Raw genomic sequence first — 10,909 nt, forward strand, 5'->3', positions numbered from 1 at the left:
GGTTCATATGATATCTGTGTCTTCACTCTAGCCCTGAAACTGAACCTACTAGATCCTGCAGGTCTCAGGGGGTTAAATAGAGGATAGCTCCACTGATCTCTACCATCTTTCATATCTCTTGTATTATGTGGCCCTCAGTTGTTGGTTTTGTGGTTTTATGAATGTTTCTTGTGCAGCGTCATTATTCCAAGTGTGAAACTCAATAACTGAGATCTGACATGAATGCGGCATTGTTTTCAAGTCTCTGTTGAAAAGCAGTCAGTGTCAGTCCATGGCTCTGGTTTCGTGCATGCTGGCTCCTTGGCATAGCTTGTTGGCACTCCTAACACACCTTATTATGATGTCTGTGCTTTTGCTATATCAGGCAAAAATATCTGATGGGCGAACAAAAGTCAAGTGTATTGGTTGTTGCCAATCTGACAAGAGTGTCTCAAAGCTTGGGTGATCGGACCAGAGAGTCAAGCCAGTGTTACCAAAAAGATGTCAAATGAAATTTGATTAACAATATGTCTCGTGTGAGACAGCATGAGTATAAGAACTGAAACTGACCTTTATCTTGAAAGAATGCTATGAAACTGTGGTTTAAACACTGACGTATATGATACCACAGTTTCAGAGAGCTGGCAGCAGCGTCATATTGACGGTCAAACGTTGACCCCACATGTTTCTGCTGTGGAAACATAAAACGCATAATCAATTACTCATAACGTATTACTCACTCTAAAGGGTATTTAATTTACTAACTACTCATCAGGAAAATTAGTTAATGCTCCAGAGGGTTGAAGTTGAGCAAATCAGCTGCGTAGCTGTGGCTGGGCCTCGGTCAGGGGTCAGCCACATGCGGCTCTTTAGCCCCTCTCCTGTGGATTTAAAAAAAAAATGGAAATGAATAAAGAGAGTAAATCAAGAATAAAGTCATAATATTATGAGAATAAAGTTAGAAGTTTACGAGAAAAAAAAGTCGTAATATTATAAAGTAGTAATTTTACGTGTTATTTTATTTTTTACTCGTAAAGTTATGACTTTATTCTCAAAATCTCAGATTTTTTTCCCCTCAATGCATAGTACATTTGCACTTGGGCCCTCACTGAATTAGACTTATATACTATATACTTAGACTATAAACTGTTTTTTTCCCTACATCACAATGCTTAAATGTTTTGCGGCTCCAAACAGATTTTTTTTTTTCTTTGCCTAAAATGGCTCTTTTGATCGTAAAGGTTGCTGACCCCTGATCTACGTCAACCAGTTACATAAAAGTTACTGCGAGTATGCATATACATTTGGTTGAATGTCACCAGGTAACACTGTCACTTGTTAAATGGAAACCCCTGTACGTTGAGGAACAGAAGCATGAGGAGCAGGAGGAAGAAGTTCAGCCATCATTCTCAACCGTATATTGAAATGTGTTTTGTGTTTTGTTTGAGAGTGAGTGTCTTTGTCTGGTGAGGATCTTTGTTTCCCATCTAGGTGCTCTCTCTCTCTCTAATTGGCTGGAGGTGTGAGTTCGGTATGGGGTGTGTCGGCTGCTGATTGGTCCAACAATCATCTCTGCAGTTTAAAAATGCTCAGGTGGTCTGACAGCAGCCCTGTTCTGTCCTCGCCTCCAAACCTTTGTGTTAAAGCTGCGATCTACAGTTGAATTACAGCCTTACTGCCCTAGTTGGCTTCATAATCGTGTAACTTGTTGTAGGTTTTCTTTGTTGCTAAAGATAGCACTTCAGTGGTAGGTGTGAACTGCCCTCGTCACCCTACTGTACCCATAACAAGGCCTACTGGTGAAAGACTCTGGAGGTCATCGGGGGTCATCTCATCATACTGAACTCTTTGGACCCTGCTCACCTTTGAAAGGGACTATGAAGTCATTTCAGTGTTCAACACCAAGAAACCCGATCATCTCCTGCTGGAATCATCAAAAGTAAGATAATTTTCAATTATGGGCTAATGACCTATTTCATTATTATTGTTTATTGGCTATAGTTTTATGTTCGGTAAACAAATTTTATGATTTTATGCTGCATGTTGCTGCCAGCTGTGTATATTAATATGTGGCCGCCGTGCCAGGCTATGCTATGCTATGCTATGTTATGCTGTTTATGTTTGTCTTGTTGGATCAGAACCAGCTTGATTGTCCAGGTATGAGTAGACCTGCACACATAGAGGCTACCAGGAATCTGACCAGGTTATTTTTGCTCTCATTGTACGACGGAAATAGAAATGCAGCTAAAAATGAGTTTAATAAATCTGAACGAAGAGTGAAGAGAGAAGATAAATATACATGTCAGGGGCCTGTAACATTACCTATGATGATGATGATGATGATGTAGAAGGCTTGTAGGATTAAACTGGTGCATGGCCTATATTTGGTTAACATAATATGCCTTTCACAATCTTATAAGTAGATGTTTGGTCTTGGACGGGACAGGCCCACCCACACTGTGATTTCTGCCTACGCCACTGGAGCAAATATGATTTAAATGGTTTTTTTTACATGCATGTGATAGGTGATAAACAGTGGAAAGCAACATGAAAGTGCAAAAACAGCTTTTAATTAATCGCATCGGTATCGGTATTGATATCGGAGATTCTGGCCCTGTATTACTTGGTATCGGATACACCTGCCTAGCACTTACCCGCTAATTTTTACCTTTACCTTACTGCCCCCCTTACGTCACTACCTCACCTGCTTAGCTTACCTTCCATATAAGGAAGACGCCAACATTACAACAATAGAATCAGATATATGTTTAGTGAGCAATCTTGTTTATGTATCCATTTTATTAATCCTCCTATTGTCTTCCCGTCGACCATGCAACTTTTGTCTTCCCTGGTCAAAATTGACCCGGTCTGGTTTAGTATAAACTATCACCCAATTCTGTGTTACACCTTTTTGGCCAACTTCATTCCTAATTATAAAGTTTTACACTTTTTGGGGGGGAAATTAAGGTTAATAAACCTAATTTCCATGAAATTATACCTATTTTATTTAGTAAAATAAAAAGCAGATTTTATGAATTATTTTGACTATAGTTATTTTCAGAGGAAAATAATGTTGATGGATTATCACATACTGGTATATGTAAACTTTTAGTCAGAATACTGTTTTGAAAGCATTACATTTTTTTAATAGCAGCACATAATGACACTTTTGGTCTTCCTGTCAATTTTGACTCGGGAAGATGCTATAGATTTGAATAAAACACCAACAATTCAACGAAAGTAGTGGTCAATATTTTTGCAAAGACCACTATAAGCAACCATCCATGTTATTTTGGGGCAATTCGATTAAAGAAATCTGGAACCGAGGACAACAGGAGGGTTAATGTAACCACCTGTAAAATGCAGCGGTACAGATAACCCAGTGTTGAGCACCTGGAGCTGCGGGAGACAGGATGCCACCTGTAGAGGTAGACCCCTTTAGACATATTAGTAATGTTGATAGGCTAATTTAGATTTAATATGCTGCGTTGCTTTCATTATAAGGGTCAAATATGTTTTGTGACTCCAGACAGATGCTTTTTTATTTTTTGGGGCCAAAACAGGCTGTTATGACCGTAAAGGTTGCTGACCCCTGGTCTTGGGTGAACCCGGTTTTAAGGTGTGAGTTAACAGTGTCTTCTCTTCCAGTTGTTCAGGTCACATAGCACTGGCAGATACCCACTTCTTGTAGGTCACTGATGAATGTGACTGTATGCATGCTGTGTAGTGTTTTCCAGAAAAAGTAAAAGCAGGCCTTTATCATACATTCAAGTCGAGTTTATTTGTACTGTATAGTCCAATATCACATTACAGTCAACATATTAATGGGCTTTTCAGGCCCACAGCAGCAAAAGAGTTCCCACTCAAACCAAAGCTTTCAATTACAAAAATTAACATACAGTTGTTACATTCTTAATATTAACTAGTGCTTCATAATTCCTAAAAGAATCCCTGAGTACACACAATATATGGAAATAGTATTTGTTTCCTGACATTGTTGACATCTTTTTTTGTTGTTCACTAACTTTGAATTGGCTGAAGCCCTCTGTAATGTTAGAATTTTTTTGCACATGGTTTTAAATTGATGCTGAAAATGAGCTGTGTCTAATGTATACTGATAAAGCATATCAATACATGTTATTATTCTAGGCTAACTTAAGAGGTACCAAACAACATCAGTAGCTTTATTCAATCCCACAATCACTCAAAGCTAACTTTAAGCTGTTGAATTTAAAGAGGGACTTCCATGCTTATTGTCAGGTTCATATTTGTATTTTGGGTTTCTGCTAGAACATGTTAACATACTTTAATGTTGAAAAAACATTGTTTTTTTTGTGAACAAGTCAGCAGTAGCTTATGTCTGTCCTGAAGCAATGTCCGAGTACATCAACAGAAACTGTTGACAGAGAGGTGTGTGAATTAATTTTTAACATCTCAGTTTCGATGCTTTGAACATAACAAACTAAAGTTCATTCACCTCTGTTGTATTGGAGTGGCAGTAAGAATCTCAAAACCTCGGCAATAACAACAAAACTCTTCAGCTATGCCGAGATACCACTGGCGGTAAATGGGCACATTTTTCAAAGATTTTGTAATTTGGGTGAACTGCCCAATGAAATTGACAGTTCTCTTTATTAGACCATTGTTAGCAACAATTGCTATTATAAATAGCTCATTAAACAACTACAGATTCACAAATGTATCTATTTGTCTTGTCTTTACTCATGCTGATGAATGAAATTGATGTGAAATATATATTAGCCTTCACATAAGTCTTTTTAAGTTAAGATAAGATACGATTTTTGGAGAGACCCCCATTCTCAAAACACCAGATGAGTGAATATCTTTTCAGGTGGAAGAATGGTGTTCATCCCTCCAGTAGACTCCATGTCAAGGAGCATTAAAGCTTAATTAAATGAAAACAGCGTGGTGGAACGACAAGACACTTCCTGTAATTTGTCACCCATCTGCTGCATCTCTTTCAAACCTGAATACAGATATTTAAAGCCTTAAAGCTTCAACACTTTTTTGGCATCATTGGGAAAAAATTCCATGATAACCTGTCAGCATATTGTAATTCAAGCGTTCTGAGAGAAAACTAGACTTCTGCTCCTCCTCATGGCTCTGTTTACAGGCTTTAGAAAATCTAGCCCGTGACGAGAGACTTTAGCCAATCACAGGCCACTTCAGAGAGAGAGCGTTTCTATTGGCTGTGCTCCGGCTCTTGGGCGGTGCTTGGTATTTCAGTAACAGAATACTGATTCATATTTGATCAGCGCTGCCTACTTTGACCGTTTGCTCAAACACAGGAAGTGCTTTTTTAAAACATACAAATCTTAAAAATGAGTGATAAGTGATGACCCAAAATTAACTTTTTAATAAAAGATACTTTTAAAGATATATGATTGAGACTGAGATAATGAACACATGCAAAAAAAAAAAGATCTTCTCATCAAGGCATATTCTCTATGTGAGAAAAGCACCGAATGCTGATTTCGTGATCAGTTTGTAGCCCTCTCCGATCCACACACTCATGTGATCTCCTTTCGACAAATCAAAAAGCTGCCCCACAAACACACTCCTGAACGTGTCTGAAGTGCAATTTATACCATCCCAGACCTCCAGCGGGGTTTGAGTTTCGGGGTAACCTTCATTCCATTGGTGCAGCGCTACAAAGAACCTACTGAAAATTTTAGCTTGATCGAAATCGTGGCAGCCCAAGGAAATCCTCACATAGATGAAATAGGAGCCGTCCTCGGGAATCACAATGGCACGTTTCTGTTTGTTGTATTTTTCATGAGGCAAGGCGTACCATTTGAGGTATTGACCATGAGTGGTGTTGTCGTCCCCAGACTCGGACACTGTAGGAAGAGGGACAAAAAGTAAGTCAGTGAGAGGCCCAATTCCAAACCACCCCCCACTCCCTCTCCCTACCCACTTCGGCGACGTTCGCGTGGAGGATCCGCCATATTAAAGTGTCAGTAGGCAGTATATTTTGGTATCATTGGGCAAAAATTCTATAATAACCTTTCAGCATATTGTAATTCAAGTGTTCTGAGAGAAAACTAGACTTCTGCGCCTCCTCATGACTCTGTTTTCAGGCTTTAGAACATCTGGCCTGTGACGGGAGACTTTGACCAATCACAGGTCATTTCAGAGAGTAGGGATGCTCATTTAAAAAAAAAAATCTTAACCGATAACCGACCCTCGTTAACCGATTATTAACCGTTAACCGACAAGATTTGTGCCTCGTATCAGCTGCAGGAGCACTAAAGATATTGGTTGACGGGAGTCCCCAGTTCACCCGTCCGGGAGCATTAACTTAGCAGCCACGATGCTGCGTGTAGTGTCGCGGACATGCAGCCACTTTCCCAGTAAAAGTCTCCACTGCACATTTAGTTTAGTTTAGCAGGTTGTCAGCTGTGTGTCTGCCCGGCGTAACGATACTTTGTCTGCCTAGGTGTAGCAGTGTGTGTACAGTTTATTTGTCGGTGAATAAATGCTACGAAACTACAACACCTCCGCTCCGCTTAAGCGAGCCAGAGACCGAAGCCGACTTCCTGTAGCCTTCAACTCCGGCTCCGCCTCTTAATGTGGGCTGTCAAGGTGGACCATCTTTTCTCCTTAAAGTGACGAGCCGCTCCTCTGAGCTGCTCAGCTTTTGAGTTAATTATTAACATTTCTTTTAACCATTTTAACGGATAGCGTTATTTGGTTAAAATGCTTAATGTCGGTTAACGGTTAAACAGTTAATTATGGACATCCCTAAAAGAGAGCGTTCCTATTGGCTGTGCTCCGGTCATGTGACCGGAACTTGGCGTTCCTTCACCAGATTTCACAATGGCGGCGGCGTCACAAACTTTCTCATTTTACAGCTAAACCGTGCACTACAAGATGATTCTGAAAACATTTGAGGAGAGAAATGGGCATTAACGTAACGTAATATTGATTCATATTTGATCAGCGCTGGCTTGTTTGACCGTTTGGTCGGAGTTCACGAGTGATTGACAGCCGGCTCTCATACTCAGCAGCTGGACAGCAGACCTCAGATCAGCTCTGACTGCTTATTTTCCTCCGGTCTGTGAAATCTTGCAGATGTCATTAGGAGCAGCGGAGGACCCAGAGGCACATGATTTTTTTCAGGTTACCTGTTTCATGTACTACTGTCACGATAAAGCGACCGTTTTATAAAAATAACTTTTTTTTAATCATATTTCTCCAATTTCGCCTACTTCAACTTTAAATGCAATCCCAAACCAATTAGCAGGGAAATTACAATAAAATGTCAAAAATATTAACTAACATAAACATAACATATTTGTTTCATTCTCTATCAGCTAAAACAAGACTCATGCAAAAAGTGTGAAATCTCAAGAAAAACACTTACAGAGATTAAGTTGCAGTCTTTGGATGTTTTTTTGAGGATTATCTGTAGATTGAGAAAGAGACAAAAGGTTCAACATGATGCTGCCTGCAGGCTCATCAAATTTCGGGGAAAGCCCTGATTTGCATCATGCAACACAAGCATGAGAATGCTGTCTTTGTTTAAGAAATATGACACACAATTAGTTAATGACACAGCTTACCTGCAGGGCAAACTGTCTCTTGCTTGGAGAAGGCAACTGCAGTCTAAGAATAAGAGAGGACACATGACTCATGACTTGCAACATCTTAGTCAGATACATAATCGTGGCCAGCGTGTGATATGTGATCTTGTCTTTTCAGTGATATCGGCAGCAAAATGCAAATAAAAAGGGCTGAGATGTAGAAGCAACATCTAGAAAACGGCTAGAAAATACAACTTCTTTAGGTTTAGGCAAAAAAAAAGAAAACAACAACTTCTTTAGGTTTAGGCAACAAAAGTACAACTTCTTTAGGTTTCGGCAAAAAAAACAAAAACACTTAAGTTTAGGGAAAAACATTGTTTTGGGTTAAAATAACAACTCACACGGGATGCAAACTCTCTGCTCCTATCCAAAATTACTACAGTCGCTAGAGGTCGCTGTCATGTTCTTTTATACCTTCTTTCAGTGATCTACCATGTAAATAGATAATAAAACGTACTAGTGGGTGTAGTAGGCCCCTATTGAACCACATCTATGGGTCTTATAACGCCTATTTAATAGCCTGACAACAGTCTAATCGGCTGAATATTCCTATTATATCATAATGTTACATATAAGCTGACCACGAGGTTTACATGCTCACATCATCAATGAGCAGACAAAGAAAACAGGGAGAACTAATCCCGTAAAGAAAAGGTTTTGTAACTTACCGGTTGTCCACTGGATCCAGAGTTTTCTCGGTGCCTTAAATCAGCCCAGATGGTAAACATGAACAGTGTTGTACAGCTGAACACCAGGAGCAGAGTGATGAATCTGAGGCGCGTCTCCTGTTTCTTCATGTCCCGGCAGTGTTTGATGAGGATGAGCGTAGACTCGTCATGGCCCATATCCATAATTGATATGGATATCCTGATCTCTGTCAAAGTGTCTGTAAACCGGCTGGTGTCTCAAAAAAGTTGTTTCATAGTGATACATGCAGAGTTTATATAGTCAGTTGAGCCTAGAGGGCTGTAGCCAACCGCCTACTAGAAACCCTCATACTGGAATGACCTCATCTGCCCATTCATGCAGAGATAGGGATTGTGGGAAGGGAGAAGAGAGAGAGGAGGAGCACAGACCACAGACATTTGCAATGTCCAAAACACGTGATTAAGCCTTACCTCTCATGTATATTCATCACATTCCAGTAATCACCAGTTTTTCCTCAATCATAAATCCCTGGTGATCCCCTAAAAAAAAAAATACAGAAAATCATTTGACAATTGCTCATTTTGCACGATACAGGAAATAATGTCACTTTCATTTTATTCTATTTAAGAGCTGGCAGTTACAGTTTGTGCTGTTATAGAAATAAGAAAACATGTAGTGAAAAGTATTTCAGTTTGGACATTTTTGGCATTTATGTTCAAATTTTTTATTGGCACAAAAAGAACAATGGAGCAGTACAACTATAAAGAAATTATTTTTACATGTTTGAAACAGTGTTATCCTAGAACCGTATATCCTAACCCCCCCCTGTTCCTCTTTGTAGTGATGGAGATAATGTGGTACACATGGACAGTTTGGTGATGTACACATGGAATTACATTGAATAATCCCAGAGAAGGGAAAACAAAAAGGAAATAAATACATAAATAGATGGATAAAAGAAATAAAAATAATAATTGTGAATAGATCGAAAAGTAGTATATATACCTACACACACCTATATATATACCCATATGCTGTACACATGTATACATACACATATAAATAATAATAAAACCGTAATACATAAACCAAAATAAAATAAAATAAAAAGTTGCTGGCACTCAAACTGCCATGTAGGACTATTGAAATCTGTAGACTGGCACAAGGATCTTATACGGGTGGGGGGCTGTGTGGCAGACAAGCCGCAAAACCCACGCTCAACGCAGGTAGGCACCGCACGCACCTCTACTGTGACACTCTACTATGGGGAAGCCGGTCAACATAATTGAGCAATGGTCTCCAATGAGAGTAAAATCTATTGGAGGAACCTCGCATTGTGAATTTAATTTTCTCCAGTTTTAGGAGAGACAGAATATCGAGTAGCCAAGATTTAAATGAAAGTGGGAGGTTGGACTTCCAAAGAAGTCGTTGTAGTCTTTCCGTCTGGAGATCTCCCAAAAATAGCTACATGGGGGGATGGGGGGATTTTGATCCCTACGATTTATAGGACCGCATCAAAAGACAATTGCCAGAATTGAGCCAATTTGGGGCACGACCAGAACATATGTGTCAGATCACAGGGCGCATTGTGAGCATTTATCACATCAATCATCTAATTTGTCTGGGTAAAACTTGGAGAGTTTAGCCTTACTATAATGAAGTCTTTGTTTCACTTTAAACTGTATAAGTTTGAGCCTGGCACGGCTGGAGGATGAGTTGACAGCTCTAAGGACTTTTTCCCAGAAATTGTCTGAAAAGGTAATTTGCAGTTCCAGAAATAAAAGTGCATTTACCACGGTGTGAACATACTGTATTACAAGTCCTGCATCCCAAATTGTAAGTAAAAATACTCAACCCGCAACCCATCACATCATTGTTTCAGTGCAAACCACCAGCACATTATGGAACAATGGAACATGTGTCCATTTATCGTTCTTCAGTTGCATTATGTCTTCCTGTGGTGCGCATGTCTGCTTCCTCATTCATGAGCATGTGATTGCGGTTGATGCCCGCTCCACGTTCCTCTTTATGACTCAAATATCCTTCCACTTTAATTTTCCTTTATACATCCATGCATGCTCAATACATAAATATATTTCAGACCGTGTTTCAAGTCAAGTCAGTTTTTATTTGTATCGCCCAATATCACAAATTTGCCTCAGGGGGCTTTAAAATCTGACACCCTCTGTCCTTTACAGTACGTTTACCAGTTTGATCGTGTGACCTTGGACTTGAGCTCACCTCAAAGCTCTACAGGGTTGGTTTAATGTTGAAAAGTTACAGTTTTTTTCATTCGATTTGGCTCAATTCACAAATGAGAATTATATATATTTTCTCAAAACAATGAGCTCAAATCTCTGAACAATTAGTTTGTTAATCACAACAGATTAGAATTTCTCATTCATTCAAGCAAATTGCACGTGTTTTGGCACATGTGTGCAAAGAGGAAGTACAATTTTCTACAATTTGTACAATAACCACATGTACATGTCTGCTGATCAAAACTGATGAGTTGATACTCAGTGAAATTGTCTTCACAACTTCTCAACATTTTTTCATCCCTTTTGCCATCACATGCAAAATGTGATGGCAAAAGAATGTTCATACTTGTATTTTTGTTTCTACTAGAACATGTTTACATAATTTAATGTTAAAAAAAACTTTATTTTCCTCAT

General features: G+C 39.2%; 1 protein-coding gene across 1 annotated transcript; it reads right to left on the reverse strand.

Moving 5' to 3' along the window:
- Nucleotides 1-3,741: 3,741 nt before the first annotated feature.
- Nucleotides 3,742-8,602, reverse strand: LOC141757283 (tumor necrosis factor ligand superfamily member 15-like). Its single transcript, XM_074617663.1, has 4 exons — nt 8,255-8,602; nt 7,566-7,608; nt 7,367-7,408; nt 3,742-5,840 (listed from the first exon to the last, which is right to left on the reverse strand). Exons 1-4 carry the CDS (start codon nt 8,435-8,437, stop codon nt 5,446-5,448), a joined length of 663 nt encoding a protein of 220 aa, XP_074473764.1. The 5' UTR covers nt 8,438-8,602; the 3' UTR covers nt 3,742-5,445.
- Between the last annotated feature and the right edge of the window lie 2,307 nt (nt 8,603-10,909).

This window comes from Sebastes fasciatus, chromosome 19 (genome assembly GCF_043250625.1).
Source record: "Sebastes fasciatus isolate fSebFas1 chromosome 19, fSebFas1.pri, whole genome shotgun sequence".
Lineage (NCBI taxonomy): Eukaryota > Metazoa > Chordata > Actinopteri > Perciformes > Sebastidae > Sebastes > Sebastes fasciatus.